At 37.2% G+C, this 17,476-nt stretch overlaps 1 protein-coding gene across 2 annotated transcripts in view; it reads left to right on the top strand.

Annotated features, from left to right (window-relative positions):
• Positions 1-17,476, top strand: part of Antxr2 (ANTXR cell adhesion molecule 2) — a 170,241-nt gene that overhangs the window by 43,546 nt on the left and 109,219 nt on the right. For both annotated transcript variants that reach the window (XM_008843696.3, XM_029568595.1), the window contains 3 exons: positions 4,377-4,437; positions 6,485-6,583; positions 8,051-8,120. In XM_008843696.3, coding sequence (XP_008841918.1) covers positions 4,377-4,437; positions 6,485-6,583; positions 8,051-8,120 — 230 coding nt within the window. The remainder of the gene's footprint in view (positions 1-4,376; positions 4,438-6,484; positions 6,584-8,050; positions 8,121-17,476) is intronic.

Below are 17,476 nucleotides of genomic sequence, written 5' to 3'. Positions count from 1 at the left end.
CTTCTTTTTGTGAACTTTATGTGTCTTTGTGGTTTACTTTTTGGGCATGAAAAGCTGGTTCATCTAAGCTTCCAGTTCTCTCTTTTGATCTTATATTGGAGTGGCCAGATTGCTTTTGTCTTCAGGAGTTCCCACAGAGGCTCAATTCAGGTGAGGGTCAGATGTTTTCAGGCTCTCTCTTAAGGTCTGGATCCCTCCAGGAACGATTTTGGCCTCAGGAATTTTTGGGTTTGGATTTGCCTGGGAGTCTGGCTCAGGAAAGATGCTGGTCTAGGGCATCTGGTGGCTGTGCCACCAAGAGATGCAAAGGGAGATGGGGCAGGAAGAGGCCCCAAGGCCTTCTGGGGACTGCATTGAGGAGTTGTGTTGGTCTGGATGCAAAAAATCAAGAAGAGGAAAGGTCAGGCCCAGGGTCCTATAAAGAGGCTGATGGGTAGTGCAGGCCCAGGGAAGCAGAGGGAGTTGAGGGTGGGGCCAGGCCCAGAAGCAGTGCTCCTGGGGCCCAGAGAAGGCACTCCGGTGGTCTGGATGTAAAGGATTAGGGAGCAGTATTGGTTCTCCAGGTGTCTGGTGCCCCAAGACAAGGAATGAGGCAGGGCCCAAACTTGGAGGAGAGAATGGCACAGAGATAGGAGGGTGAATGAGGCTGGGGGAGTCAAGGCTTGGAGGGTGCAATGGACTTACTCCAGAGAGAGGCCTGCGGGTAGGAGAGAGGCCTGCGGGTAGGAGAGAGGCCTATGGTGGGTCCTGCAGGCCCAAGGAAGCAGAGGGAGGTGAGGGCGGGGCCAGGCCCAGAGGCAGAGCTCCTGGGGCCCAGAGAAGGCACTAAGTTGGTCCGGATGAAAAGGATCAGGGAACAGTATTGGTTCCCCAGGTGTCACCCCAAGACCAGGAATGGGACAGGGCCCAAACTCGGAATAGAGAATGCAGTGGAGATGGGAGGGTGAATGGGGATGGGATAGTCAAGGCGCAGAGGGTGCAATGGACTTACCCCAGAGAGAGGCCTGTGGGTAGGAGAGAGGCCTGTGGTGGGTCCTGCAGGCCCAGGGAAACAGAGGGCCCTGTCTTATTCTTAATTTCAGAAAAATGTTTTCAGTTTTTTCCCATTTAGCATCATGTTGGTTATAGATTTGTTGTGTATAACCTTTATTACATTGAGATGTGTTTGTTTCATTATTAGTTACTTCATCAGGAGAGATGTTGAATTTTGTCAGTTTTTTTTTTCTGTCTACTGAGACTATCATGTGACTTCCAATTTTAAGACTATTTATCTGTTGCATACATGTTCAATTTGAGCAAGCCTTGAATTCCTGGGATGAAACCTACTTGGTCATAGTGTATTTGTGGTTTTAAAATGTTATAGAGAATTTTGTGACTGTACTTCATTGAGGAAATTAGTCTGCAGATTCCTTTTTCTCTTTCCCTCCCCCTCCCCCTCCTCCTCCTCCTCCATCCACTAGCCGATGTTTAGGCTCTAAGTGTCTCCTAAATGCATGAGCGTATAAAAAGCAACACACTGAGATCTGTACAAGCAGAAGATCTCTGTTTGATTCTTTTCAAACCTCCAAAGTATTTTCATTACCCAATGGACCCCTGGAGCACAGAGTTTTTTTGTGACTATCATATGTAAGTATTATATTTACATAATATCCTCCAACTTCTCTCATTCCCCCCTCCCTCAAAAATTTATGACCTCCTCTTCTTTTTCTTCTTCTTCTTTTTTTTCCTTTTTGGTCTTTTTGAGACCACAGCTGGCCTGGAACTCACTGGAGGCCAGGCTGGCCATGATCTCACAGAGCTCTGCCTGTGCCTCAGGAGTGCTGGTATTAAAGCCATGCACCCCCAGGCCCAGGTCTCATGACCTCTTTTTTAATATTTATTGTGTATTGTCATATATAATACACATACAACCTATTGAGAATCCATTTAGTGTTGCTCATATGTACAAGTGTTTACAGCTTGCCACTTGGAATTGGGTAACCTATCAGGGATCTTGTCCCAGGAGAAAGCTGATTCTCCCTCTCTTAGCACCACTGATTGCCTGAAGGAGCTTCAGAATTTTAGGGTCTATGGCAATGATCAACAGATAGCTGGTTCTGGTGGTTGATGTATTCACTGACCTTCTAGGTTCAAGGCTATCAAAGTTCAGGTGTAAGTTAATGATACCTGCTCCAGGCGGCCAAGGGGAAGCAGCTCTCTATCCTTTTATACCTCACTGTCTGAACCCAATCTTCAGCCATTGTACCCTTTTTGTCTTGTGGACTTTTGACTCTTTAGTTCTCCACCTCATTCAAAAGCTGTCTCTTAACTTGGGGTTATCAGGTATTAAATTCAGGTTTCCTGTCTTGTGGATGTTTCCCTTTTCCAGGACTCCAGAGTAGCATAGTTTCAAATAATATGTTTTTTCTCAAGATGTTGCCTGGCCCAGCCCTTGCCTTCAGAGTCGTAAAGCACAATAGAGCAGGATTCCTCTCCATCTGCCAGAGCAATCACCTTCTCACCAAAACTCATCTGAATTTTGGCCTACAAGCACCGCAGGCCTATCCTGAAACCCCTTTTCATCAGAGCCACAAGTCTTATTGTTTGGGACGAGTCTACTGCTTTCCTTCCTCTCCACCAGGAAATCAGTGTTTATCGTTGTGTTCAGATTGCTCTTACAAGGTCCACCTGTGTTCTCTGTTTAGCAGCCTATCACTAACTTTTGTGATTTTCTGACTTGTTCTTTCTTTGGAATAGAGTTGATTTATTTTTTCGTTCTGACTCTTCTCCTTCACTGTACCACATGGAGGCAACTTCTGGTTTACCATCTTACCTGGAAGGTCTCCATTTTAAGATCTTGAGCATCTGAATTGGTACAATTATTTGGTAAGAAGATTTTATGAACTGTTGTGATTTATAGAATTTATTAAATAATTGATGATGTAAACTATTGGTATTCCAACATTAAATTGTCTTAATTTCTAGTTACTGCTTTCTTAATACAGAATATGGGCAAACTCCAGATGAAACTGTTTTTTGGTCTTTCATTTTCATAACTTTTTTTTTAGTTTCTCACTATAGCCTAAACTACAGCTACAGTGCCCCTTTTTGTTAGTTGGAGTAATTTCAGTTAAGTCTTAACATGCGAAACTTTTCTATTTTGTTTCCTCCAGAGTCTAGTTATCAAAATTATATGAAAAATGCTAAAGATGTTAGTGATTTAACATATCACTCCTACAAGAGGGTACATTAGCTTTTTATCCCTGGTCCTCAGTTTTGAAATCCATAAGAGTTTTCGTTCTATTTCAAATACAAAGTCACGCTGGATTTGTTTCCTAGTCACAGAAACCTCAATCACTTTGTAAAAAGTTGTATTTGTTAGAAAGAACTTTTAAAAGTTCAAACAGTGCCTCCTATTCAGAAATGCACACTCAGCAGTGAAAGGTCTATGATTTTAAAGTTGGTTTTAGGTGCTGAGAATTTGTATTTCCAGTGTAATTAAAAACACAGGAAACATTCAGATTTCCTGTGGCAGGACGTTCTTCCTGTTCCAGTTGGGAGCCGGGGATACTAAAACACTGCATTTCATCTGTCTTCAACTTCGTCGAGAAAGGAATGCTACTTACAGACCATCTGGAGTTTGTCTGACTTTGATAATGTGGTGCAGAGAAGTTCTAAAAAAAGACAGGATTGTTGTGCCTGTTAGGAGCAGTTTGTTTCATGTTGTTTTCACCTGTAGTCCTGTGCCTTGTGTGGTGGTTTCTGTGTCTTGGGGCAAGTTAAGTGCAGCTGTTCTGTTCCAGTGCTCTGTGTGTGCTTGAATACAGTCTGTGCTTGTGAGAACAATATCAGACCCACAATGAGTCTGTGTTAACAAGTGTAATGTTCCATGCTTACAAAGAAGATTTTTACCCCTGGGAATTAAGCCCAAGGAATGGACTAGAAACAGTGCTGTTGAATAAAGAAGCTGTTATGTGTGGATAAGCTTTAAACTTTGAAATAGAAAATGTAACAAACAGCATTCTTGAACAGGAAGTTTGATTTGCTAGCTCGTTGTTGCCTGACAGGGAAGCTTCCACACTGATTTTTATTGTCTCAGGAAACTTTACTTATCTATTCATACCCAAGGCTACTAGACACTGAGGCAGGGCCTAGTTTCCTTGTGCTTTTCTGATGTGTTCTAATCAAATGGGGATCTCACAGTGTATAATACTAGAATATGACTGAGACGACACAGGCATCTCCCCAAAGCTTAAGAGTGCTATCTGTAATGCTGAATTGATTGTCTCTGAAATCTACTAAGATGACCTCAAGATTATTAGTAAACTTATAATTTACATGTCCTAATTTAGTTCTATAGCTTGGTCTTATTATTATTATTTTTTTCATCTTTTTAGATACTAGCTCAATCATGTACTGAAATCCTGGAATTGAGTCCCTCAAGTGTCTGTGTGGGGGGTAAGTGTTTAGAATTTAAAAATACTATGTAAGAAATTGTTTTTTCCTAGCTAAAATATATGATTTGAAACTCATGTTGGAAGGAGAATAGCAAAATTAACTTTTTTGGCATCTTTTTTTGTGTAAGAATTTTAAAATTATTCCTTGAAATATTTCTATTTTAAATTCAAATTTTTAAGATTGGAATGTTATTTTAAATAATGAGCATATTGTGTGACAGGCTTTTAGAATGTTCTATATATTTAGTTCATGTTTGAGACCTTTTCTATGGCAAATAAAGTAAAATATGGCACCTTTTATCTGATTATATAGAATGACTATCTGCAGACCTAGAACTCCATGCTCTAATGACCTGGCCAAGACATGATATCTGCCAGCTCAAGGCACATGCAGAAGTGTCTTAGGGATGGAGGGCAGGAAGAAAGCAGGTGGTTTCATCAGCTGCTGAGCAGAGCAGGCTCAGGTTTTCACACCTCCCAGACAGTCTGATTCTTCCTGGCCTATTTTCTTCTTTAAGTTTGACCTAGAGTTCATTTTAACTCACTTGATTTAGAAAAGAAAAAAAAAAGAGTCTTGTAGGAGGAGAAAGGGGAATATACTGCATAATTTACCACAGAGCCTCTCAGCCCTCTGGACATGTTCTTAAGGCTCTGAATCCATCAGACACCCTAAGGATGATCATTGAGATACTGAGCAGAAAGCATTCATCAGGACATCCCAGGGCAAAGGTGTCTTTTCTAAAGGTATAGATCAGTAGTTTCATAGAAATAACAAAGAAAAATAAATGAAAATCATATTTTAAATGATCACTGTTATTTATCAGACTCCTATTTCTTGCTCATTATAGACCACGTCCTTTGCACGTGCAAGTTGACCCAATCATCATAACAGTGCTATTTGGCAGTTTTGTAATCCCTGATTTGCAGATGGGGAAAATGAGGCAGAAAGAGTTTCAATATTTGCTACTAGTAACTGTCCTACTAGATCTTTATCCTTTTGACACCAGTGCCCATTCTTTCTGAGTTACATTTTAAGTGTTGCCTCTGTTTTATTTGAACTTACAAGTAAGCTTCCTATCATGACACGCTGAGCAGAGAGTAGCTTGGTAGGTTTTGCTTCCTTAGCTGATGACCATGTATGGGTTGAAATATGTTAGGAAGGAGATTTTTAAGAGGATAGATGGTATTAAAGTAAATTTAAATGGAAGAACCATCAGTGGAAAAGTCCAGTTAGGTCTCCTAAGTGGCCTTTGCTGGTTTGAAAACTTAAACGAAATTTGAACTATTCCTTATAAATGCATGTACTAAAGAAAAAACGGCCAAGCAGCAAATATTCTCTGCATATTAAGAGAGTTGTTGTTAGATTTTCTTCTAGCATACGCTTTTACTTTCTAACATTTAGTATCTAGTCTTACTTTGTAGATAGGTATAAGAAGTTAAATAAATTTCCTTTACTCAATGGCCATAGACGTCAGTAATTCAAATGACATAACCTCTACTGTATTTTAATTTTGTATACAACAGATGATGTAACAGATTGACAAGGTGGAGAATTTGTTGAAGGAGAATTCTGTGTGGGAGATACATAAAGTAAAGAAAATAGTGCACATGTATTTTCTAACAATCATAAACTATGAGTTATTAGTTTTCTTTACTGCCACAGACTTAATGCCTGAGAATGGAAAGAAAAAGAAAACAATCCTTTCTTGCTGAAAATTTTCTAAGAACAGAATTTTGAGAATTTTATATGAGATTGGCCTGGTAATGTATTTATATTTTAATTCTAGTACTTGAGTCACTACTGGAAAACACGCTATAAAAAACAAAACAAAACAAAACAAACAAACAAACAAAAAAACCACATTCCATGTGACAAGAAATGGTTTCTGCACTACATCCACTGAGACATCTGCCTGGAAATATGGAGTTCCATCTTCAATAGTATAGCTGACAGACAGTATGGAGGGTGTATCTATACTCCTTGATGCCTTTTTGCCTGTTTTTAGTAAAGCAATGATTACAGTGTTCATTTTTCTTTTCACTTCTAGAGGAATTTCAAGTTGTGTTGAGTGGAAGAGCAGTCATGTCAGGCAGTCGGGATGGTGGTGCTCTCTGTACCTTCACTGTGAATGCCACATACTCAAAGAGTAGGTCCCCTGGATGAAGACTGCGTTTTTATTTGTTTACATTGCTTTTTTGTGTTGCTGATCTTTTACATCTCTGGTGTTCACCAGAATAGTTTAGTGATAATTATATTAAGTAGATCTTAGTTTCCTGAGCATTTGAGTCTCTCTTAAGACAGTTTTCTTCACTGATGACTATTTTGGCCTCTTAAGTTTATTCTTTAATTATGAACTCTAATAGAGTAGGGATTTTTTTTTTTTGAGAGAGATTGAGCTACAGTTTTGCTGCTTCTCAGATGATGTTAAACACTCCAATTAGCATGGCTTTGGCCATACAGGTAGTAAATGCCAGTATGTGTTTGTTGAATTAAAATGGTGAGGATTTCAGGATGATAAATGTGGTTATTACTTCTTTTCCATGTCAGGAACACCATATTTTAAGGTAAAACAGTATTTGTGACAAAGTTCATAATAAATTCCACAATTGAGTAGGGAAGGCTCACTTTATTTTTTTCTCAGTAGTCCTTTGTATATAAGTGTTAGTTTGATCTGACTCCTTTTGATTATTTGGATTATTGATAATATATTATAAATATATTACATGTAATATAGCATGTATTTTATGCTTAAACTAGATAAGACTGAGTTTATTAAAGTCAGTTCTCAGGGGCTGGAGAGATGGCTCAGCAGATAACAACAAAGACTGTTCTTGCAGAAGACTTGGGTTCGAATCCCAGAACCCACATGGCAGCTAACAACTGTCTGTAATTCCAGTTCCAGGGGGATCCGACAGCCTCCTCTGTCCTCTGCAGGCATTGCACGACATGGGTGCTCTTACGTACATGCAGGCAACACACACATACACATAAAATAAAAGTAATAAATAAAACACTTTAAAAGTAAATTCTCAAATAAATGGAACAGAATTGGATTTTAATTATTCACATTCTGGGACAATCTATTTGCTTATGTGAATTTTCTCACTATTTCCAGTTTGAGATAGTTTTTTTGCACATAATGCTAAAATTATGGCAGGAATTTAAGCACTCAGTTTAATAGGAAATATGTAGTACTGCAGGAACAGCTATTTTGTTAATTCATGAAATAAGTTCGTTTTACTTAAGTATTAGTCTCCCTTTTCCCAGCCATCCTAAATTCTGTGTTTTAGAGACTATCTTTCATTTGTCCTTAAAAAAGTATGTGAGTATTTAAAGCGGGATAAAAGTTGATATTTTTATATATCTACAAGTGTATGTGAACTTAGTCTAAGTAAAGATAATTAATGTTTTATGACTACTCTTTATCAGAGAAGTTTATAAGTCTTTCCAGGTTTCATTTTCATTCCTTTGGGCTCTTTTGCTAATTTATTTTTAATGCTAATATTCTTCTTATTCTGTACTTGAATTCTGACTATAGAATGCTTTTCATTTTTGTATGAGACTCTGTGAGAGATATAAAGCTTTACTAATTTGATGGCACTTTATTTTTTAGACATAAAACCAGTAAGTGTACAGCACAATTCCATGCTTTGTCCTGCACCTGTCCTGAGTAAAGCTGGAGAGTAAGTACTTCAGTAAAACATACAACAAACTATTATAAAACAATACCAAATATGCATTGGTATTTCTGTTTGTGTATTTGTTTGTTTTCTTTTGTTTATTGAGGTCAATGTGTCATATAGCCCAGGCTATCTTCAAACTTCCTATGTAACTGAGACTGGCCTTATAACTGGAGGCCTCCTGCCTCCAAATGCTGGAATTATAGGCATGTACCACCAAGCCTGGCTACTGTTAGTTTTATTATGTGTAATTTTTACTACACAGAGTGAACACTAATTTATAAGTCAAAGTACTAACTAAATATTTCAAGTATGTTTTCTGTAGGCTGAGGACATGAATGCTCAGAAATTACTTAAGAACAGTTATTAAAAGGCTTTAGAAATATAGAAATATTAGAAATATAGAAATATTTTGCAGATACCTAGCATAATAAACATTAGGTATGTGAAAAATTTCTTTAGCTTTTGATATTAATAGTTGACTTATAGTTATAGAAATAGATGAGTTTGAGAATTATTGTTGAGCCTGTAGATAACCAGATCCATAATCATTATTTTGAACTTTAGGGTATTAAATTTATATATGCATGCACATGTGTACACGTATATATATATATATACATACATGCACAAACATGAGAATTTAAAGTGTTTAAATACTTGCTGTAGCATTTAAAAGTATCAAAGATAAAAGCAATTAAGGCATGTCCTTGAAAAGGATTGTAGAATCAACCTCTCTCCCTCCCTCCCTCCCTCCCTCCCAGTTCCTCCTTTGGAGGAATATTTCTAATGATTTTTGCTTTAATCCATATCCCATTTATGTTAAGGTCTATAGTCTTAGTTTTGCATGGTAGTAACCCATGATGGTAGCTGACTGTAATGGGAAATATTTAACTGAGAAGGGCTTTTAGTTGAAACATCTATGCACAAATAATTTTAGTACATAGTACTTTTATTGTAACTTTTTCATATCCCCTTTAATAGGCAATAAATATTTCCTAACAGTTGAGATATTCTCTAGTCCAACAGTAGTGATTACAGTTGGTCAGAATATTGAATAAGATCCAACTTATAGAATTACTTTATACTACTCTTTCACATAGAACAGAAAAATATTAGGATTAGTGTTCCATAGGGAAGATTATGTTAACCGACAGGGAACCAAAGAGAATCACTTTTAAATTATTTTATTTCCTCTTTACATTTGTGAATTACCATATAGGACCCTCCCGGTCCCCCTCCAACTCCTCCCATCTCCCCCCAACTCTGTCTCAATTTCTTGTCCTCTTTAATTATTATTGTGTTTGTATACATTACACTGAGTCCATTCAGTGGTGCTCATGTGTACTTGTGTTTAGGGCAGCCCATGTAGAGTTAGATAACCTCTCAGGGAGCTAATCCCTGGGGAAAGCTGATTCTCCTCCCTTCAGGATCAGTTGATTGCCTGTAGCTCTTCATCTTGTGGTGGGAGCCAGTGAAATGTCCCCAATCTACCTCAGCATGTCAGTTTGTTCTGTCATTATATGCAGATCTTGTTAGTCTACCATATTGTGGAGATTTCATTGTATATTTAAATTACCGCGAACACTTTGTTTTTTGGATGCTTATATGTTCAGTATAGCTATTGGACAACATTTTTGGTGATACAGATAAAATTAAACAGTACTGCTTTTCTATTTCAAATAGCTGAGTTAGACTGGCACTGGAAACTGAGGCAGGTTGAATTTGTGAGGGGCCATCTTAGTCCTAAGTGTACAGCAGCATTCAGTGATTTTGTTGTATTAGCCATAACAAATCTTTGAGTTTGGTCTGTTTTATGGATTTAGAAGGTTATATTTGTCTTCTTTATTCTCCCCTGGTCTGCTCTCCAAGTTGTCTTTTGCATTCTTGCTGTTGGTGACTCCCTCTTTTTTGTTGTTCAGGTCAAAAATCTTTGAATCATGATGGTTTCCTCTGCTTTATACCCAGCCTGCCAGTAAACTCTCTTAGCTCTAATTTCAAACTATGACTAGAACCAATCTTGACTCCCTACCTCCATCTCTGCCATTCTAGGCGGAGTTGCTGTCATCTCTTGCAGGGATGATTAATCTCTCTGCTGGTCTTTCTTCAGTGATCCTATTGAAAAAGATAGCTTTATGTCATTCCTCCAGTAAAGTTCTTGGGAATAAGTTCCTCATCCCTCACACAGGCTAATGTTTGCAGTGTGCACTACTGTTCTAAGGCCAATCTTCTCAGACCTCCTCTCCCATTTGTTCATCTGCTCTGCTATGGTCACACTGACCTCTTTCCTGTGTCTTAACCCATTGGTTTATGGTTCCATCAGCACTGGAACATTGTGGGCCCCTCTGCTTGGAATGTTCCTTCCCTCATGCCTTGTTCCCATGCCTTCTTCCAGTCTTACTCAAATGTCACCTTCTCAACAAAGTAAAAATCATTTTCTAGTCACCTTGTTTGATCAAAGAATCATTTCCCTTTGGGTGTGTTATTTCCTCTTTCCTTTATATGTCCTAATTGTTCTTCGAAGTAATTACTGTTTATTTTATCTCCTTTCTGCTAGGGTAAATGTTTTGTTTCTTGGAGAATCCCTTGCATTGTACCTAGTGCCTGACATAGGGTGAATTTGCTAAAGTATTTGATGGTTGAAAAGGGAATTAATTTTTCTCAAATGTTTTTGTTCACCAATAAATATAGAGCATTAAAAGAAGTGATTTTTTTTTAGTATACAAAATATTTTTCTTTTAATCTCAGTGTCTCTATTACAGTTTCCATTGGTCTCGTATTCATTCCTGGAATACAGTACACCCCAAATCTACTGACTTTCATATGTGGCAGCTGTATATGCATTTGTCTCTCTTTAACTGGATTTTGATCACATTATCTTAAGCATTTGTGATGATGTGAGATGCTCAAAAAATTGCATAGCAAACAATGTGACTTCATTTTTTCCTAATGCATCAATAACTAACCATCATGACCTGAATTTCTAAAATATACTTATAGCTTATTATTTTTTTTTGAAGTTTTAAAAGACTCCTATCCATGAATGTAAATCCTTTGTTCTCTGTAATGCTATCAACTATTTTCCATTAACAGTAGGCCAGTTATATCATTTGTCACAACAGGAAGTGATACCTAATGTTCATTGCATCCTCTGTACCTTTGCTGGTGATGTCTCAGTTTCATTAACTCTTTTCTCTGTGTAGATCCTGCTTACATACTTCCAAAATCTTCTGATACATAGCCTTAAGTACTTTTTTTTTAAAGAGGTGATTTGATTGCTGGTGAGGGGGTCTATATCAGGATAAAAAATGGTCAGAATTTTATTTGGAGGGCATACCATTCAAAAGAACAGAAAACCATGCAGTTTTAAGTAGCAGTTAATGTTTAAAGAAGACAATTTATTCTCCTGTGAGTTTTAAAATGAAATTATGTCTATTCTAGGCAGACATCAATTTAAAAAATTTAAAATTACCTTAAAAATTCATCTCTCTCTCTCTCTCTCTCTCTCTCTCTCTCTCTCTCTCTGCCCCCCCCCCCCCCCCTGTATGTGCACCTATCATTGTGCCTGTGTGGGTCAGAGGACAACTTGCAAGAGCTGATTTCTCTCCTTCCACCGTGTGTGTTCCTGGGGTTGAACTCAGGTCCCCAGGCTTGGAAGAGCCTTTACCTGCTGAACCATCTCCTCATCCCTCAGTGTTTTTCCTCTAGAGTTTGCCTTTGGGTGCGGTATCCTTTAAAATAGTGACTTTCTTTAATATTTTGCAGATACCTAGCATAATAAACATTAGGTATGTGAAAAATTTCTTTAGCTTTTGATATTAATACTTGACTTGTAGAATGTTTGGAGATAGAATCCATCTAAGTGAATTATTTTTGTGCTATTTTATTCTTTTGATATCAGGCACAAGATAATCATGGAGACATGGAGATACTGCTTTAGATGACGTTATCAGTGTCCTGGGTACTGGAGAACATTGGTTTTTTTTGCTCTACTTAGTACGTTGCAAGTAATTTAGACCTTTTCCTTTGCTTGAATTTTCTTCGGATAGTCTTATAACTGTAGAACTCTTATAAGATTGAATTAAACCAACAGAACTGAAACAGTTTAGCCTTGTAAGGTGACTGATGCCTAATATGTTTGCCTAATTACCTTTTGGCTAAGGATTCAAACCCATTAAATAGCTAGTTAGTCTGTGTTTCAAAATAAACACATGTGGCCCAACAGTGAAGGAAGGCTTTTCCTGTGTGAGGGTGACAGACGTGGTGATGGTTCCCCTGTTCTCTCACCTAAATAATTAACAACACACTGGTGAAGTAATCCTAAACAGATAGCCTCAAAGCCAGATGTGTGGTCTCAGAGCTGATGCATGGACACATGCCTCAGCTCATTAGCCTGCCCTATTGATTCTTCCTTCTTTTTATGTTGCATCTTTTTTTTTTAAAGCATTTTCTTTTCAAACTTAGTGCTTGTGGATTTTGATTTAAAAATGAGGACTCTCACTTACAATGTTTACTTGGAGGAACTAAGAATGAATAAGAAGCACTAAGATCTTTTCCATTCAAGTACTGATGTCATAAAACAAGTTAAAAAGACTTAAATGTTGGAAAAGGACTTCTGGGGGGAAGGAGCTTAGCAGGGGAGGGAGGGAGATAAAAGTTCTAAGCCTAGCCTTAGAGTAACCAGAATGCATTATATACAAGTATGAAGTCAAAGAACATATTACTTACAAGTTTCAAATAAAGAAGTTAAAAATATCCATGCAGCTTTATCTAGGAATATCCCAGTTGAGCAGAGTAGTCTTTGAGTAACTTTCTTTGAGATAATAGAGCTTACTAATTTCTTTTCTTGATATAGATTTTTTTTAGGCTAAGATGAACAAGTTCTTAGGCTATAATCAGAAAGAAAGTAAGGATGGTAGTAGTAGGGCTGTTTTTTAAAAATTCTTTTTATTGGACACATTTTCCTTTTAAAACATTCTATGATAAAGTATACTGTCTAAACACAAATTTTGGTGGATTATTTTGTCAGTGGCTTCTTTGTACTAAGATGCCTATTTTGAGTTCAAATAGACTGATCTCCTAAAAGTTCTTTTACTCCTTTCTTCCCAGTTTAGCAGTCTCCAGGTATACTATATAGGTATCATGTACGCAGCCTCCGGGTATACTATGTAGGTATCATGGATGCTTGCATTACGGGGCTCATTCTCTGACCCTTGTTTTGTGAGACAGTAACAATAGCACAGCTGCACTGTAATAGCTAAGATCTCAAACCTGTAATTTGGCAAGAAGAACAGAACAAATTGGGTAAATATACACAAACACATTGTAAAGAAAGAAAAACAGAACAGAATGAAGCCGAGCCTTATCCTACAGCTTGTTTGATAGGGATGACTTAAAGAGGCATATGGTATAGTTAAGTGTGCTTTCAGAAACATTGGCCAGAATTTTCTGGCAGATATGAGATAGCTATCTAAATCAAATGAAAGTGATAGTATTAGTTCTCTTAAATGGCGATGTGGGAGGACAATCGTCAGAGTATTTGGGTAAGAAGTGGTAAATCATCAGTGCACGTGGATAATTTCAGGCATCTGATATGGAAGGAGCCCTGGGATAAGCACTGAGGCAGACAGGGTGAGAGCTGGACTTGGTAATAAAAAAAATAATCCTGAGCATTGTTAATTTTAAATACTAAGTCTAATTTATTTTGTCTGGCATCCAATTAATTCCATTCATTTTTCTTCGTTAGAGGAATACTGCTTTTTACCATACTTTCTCTTCTTTTTGCAAAAATACATCCGTGTGTACATCCATACCCATGCACTCTCTGGTTCCTTTGTGTTTTCATGAGCTGAGTCAACCCTTATTTATCTAATCTGTTATTTCTCATAAAGAATAAGACTTGATTTTTACATTTTCAATCCTAGATACCAGGATATTAGTTATGACTTTATTTGGAATATAATTATTAGAATATCTTTAAAATGCTTATATTTTAAGTATTTTATTTTATTTATTTATGAATGCTTTGTCTGCATGTATTTAAGTGTACCACATGCTTGTGGTGCTTTTGGAAGCCAGAAAGAAACTCTCTGGAATTAGACTTACAGATGGTTGTTAGCAGTCATGTGGATGCTGGGAACCAAACCTGGATCCTGGATCCTTTGTAAGAGTATCTAGTGCCCTTACCATGAAGCCAACTTTTGAGCTTCTAATTGTTAGAATCTTTATAAAAAATATTTTGTTATTATTATTATTATTATTTTGTGTGTGTATGAGTGTATTGCTTGCATGTATGTAAGGGCACCTGTGTTGTGCAATGCCTGTGGAGGTCAGAAGAGGGCATTGGATTCCCCTAGAACTGGAGTTAACGAATGTTAGCAGCCATGTGGGTGCTGGGAATTGAACCCAGGTCCTCTGCTAGAGCAGCTAGTGCTCTTAACTGCTGAGCCATCTTTCCAGCCCCTAGAAGCTCGATGAAATAATTTAAAGCTGAGGACCTTCTTTGCTAGTCTAAGCCTACCCTCATATAACATTCATCTTTACTTTTTCATAGCATTTTACTTTATGATTAAATTTGTCAGTGTACTGAATTCACTTAATCTGCTTTATATCTCCATCCTGAGTGTTATACAGAGCTATAGACACTACCTTTTCAGAGGAACAATGCTTATTTTAAACACATATATGGGTGACCAAATAGATATTACAACATGTGAGAATGTTCAGTCAAATGCAATTTCTAACACTGGGGAAAGGTGCGGTTCAGATGCTTGAACTGGCCTGCCAAGCATTTCAAGGTCTATGATGAAAGATTTATCTTATTCTCTGTTGCTACAAAGAAAGAAGAAAGAAAGAGGTAAAGAGAAACACATTTCAACTTAATTCAGGGAAGGTCTTTGTAAAATTATAATTATTTAGTAAATGCTTTGGCAACTAAAACTGTTTATAGAGAATTAGTTACATGATGATGAGGAAGTACTCCTTATGTAAGCATTTAGATTGTTCTAGTTAATTTCTCCATTTCTGTAACAAAACACTCTGACCACTACCAACTTGGGGAAGAAAGGGTTTATTCGGCTTACATGTCCTGAGTCACAGTTTATCAGGAAAACCAAGCTAGGAACCTAGGGCAGGAACCTGGAGGAAGGAGCTGGAGCACAGGCCATGAAGGAATGCTGCTTACTGGCTTGCTCCCCTGGCCCCTGCTCAGCCTGCTTTCTTATGCAACACAGGCCCACCTGCCCAGGGATGGTAGCACCCACAGTGGGCTGGGCCCTCCCACATCACTCAACAATCAAGAAGGTGCCCCATGGACATGGCCACAGGTCAGTCCAATGAAAGCAATTCCCCAATTGATGCTTCCTCAACCCAGGTGTATCAAGTTGACACTAAAGCTATCCAGCACATAGATCTTGCTTACATATTCAACATTTGCTTATAAAATTTATATTATCAAATTTTTATTATTAAAATATTTGATATTTTTAATGAATGTGATTAAACTGGGGAGTGATTATTTCCCAATATTTTTCTTGGTATTTTATGAAAATTCATTAAACACTTGAAAAGGAATTGTTTTCAGTGCAACACTGAAAACTTTTTACAATAAAACTTTAGGTGTTCAAGAGCAGCTCTCAATATACATTTAATTCTCCTGAAATCCATCAATCTTGTTGGCTATAACTTTTATTTCATTTCATTACATATGATGAGATATCTTAAAAAGAACTTACTCAATTCAAAATTCCTTTAACCTCTTTAGAGCATCCTTAGATGGTGCTTAGAACTCAAAGTGAAGTCTTTGAACTGTTCACAAATTTGAAACCTTACTTTTCAACTTGAAATCTTAGTATTTATAAAGCTAACTTAAAACACACTCAGTAGAGTATTAAATAGTAGTGCTTGATTTCAAAGTATCTCAAGTCACAATTTTAATAGCCTTTTTAGTAGTTGACAATTTAATTTTCAGTATGTGCAAATCGAAGGTAAATTATTTATTACTTCGAGCAAATTTCTTTCACCGTTTCATTTAAATATTTTCTGCTTCTAAAAATGGATCATAAAGTAGAAATATTTTATAGAACATGCATAAAGTTGGAAGTAAATGAGTATTTTTCAAACAGGGTACTGTCGATTGAAATGTTAACCACATTTCATGAAGTATGAAATTTCTCACATCTGAATGGCTGTGACATATGGGATTGAGCCATCGTTCTCTTCTGGAACAATCACACTTGTTTAGATATTAAGGCATTGTGACTTTGAGGACCAATTATGTTTTATTTAGTCAGTTGCATACCGTAACAGTTTTCAGTAATTTCTATTGTAGAAGAATTTATTATATTTTGATTTTTCTTTATCAGCCATTAACTACATGCCAGGGGCCATGAAAATGTACTTCAAAAATATTTGTGATAAATTGTTAAGGTTTCTTTTGTCCTTTTACTTGGAAAAAAATACTTTAAGGATGGAGCCAAAACCATATTAAGAAATTTATAAGAAGTTTTAAGCCCTGTAGGCTGATTGATGGCCAGCAGAGTTGAGCACGTTGTTTTCACCTTGCTGTCTCATTGTTCTCAGGACTTCAGGAACCTCACGTTGGCTATTTTTTCTCAGTTGCCACTTAAAGCTACTGTTGTGTTATAGTCTCTTTAGCTGTCAATTTCCAACATGGTTGGATTTCTTGTTCATATATTCATCTTCTCAAAGGTTTTCTTTTCTTACTGAACACCTCTGAATCTGCAAGCAAGATCCTGTCTTTCCCTTTAAATCCAGTATCCAAATGTCCACTATCCATTTCTTTTGTAGGAAGGAATGAGCTTACTTTCCAGATTTCATCTTATGTTCTTATTGCACTTTGCTAAGTACTAAAAGTTGTGAATGTTTCTGGTAACCTAAGTCCTGAATTATAAGCGAATCCAGCCAACATCTATGTATTATTGAAGTCACTTGGATTTCCTATAAGCACTATAAACTTGGAGGTAGCAAAGAAAACTCATGTCCTGTTCAGCTCCTTTGCTCTTTCTTCTGTGTTCCCTCTGTGAGTCTGTGCACCACATTTAAGACAGCAGCTTTGAAGTTACCTTCCTTCTTCCTTACCTCTCACAGCCAGTGGATTCTCATCACCACTGTTTCAGTTCAGTTCTACTCTGGGTTTTGTTTGAAACAGAATCAGACTTCCTTAACTGGTCTCTGTACTCTAGAATTATTCTTCAGACTCATGCCTTATACTTGGAAACATCAATAAGAGTGACATTTGTAAAACACAATTATCATTCTGTGTGTGTGTATATATATATACACACATACATATATACATATTATATATCATATATATTATATATACTCTTATTAAACAT

Source organism: Nannospalax galili, unplaced genomic scaffold (genome assembly GCF_000622305.1).
Source record: "Nannospalax galili isolate Female #2095 unplaced genomic scaffold, S.galili_v1.0 scaffold440, whole genome shotgun sequence".
In the NCBI taxonomy this organism is placed as follows: domain Eukaryota; kingdom Metazoa; phylum Chordata; class Mammalia; order Rodentia; family Spalacidae; genus Nannospalax; species Nannospalax galili.
This window is presented reverse-complemented; position numbering and strand designations above follow the sequence as displayed.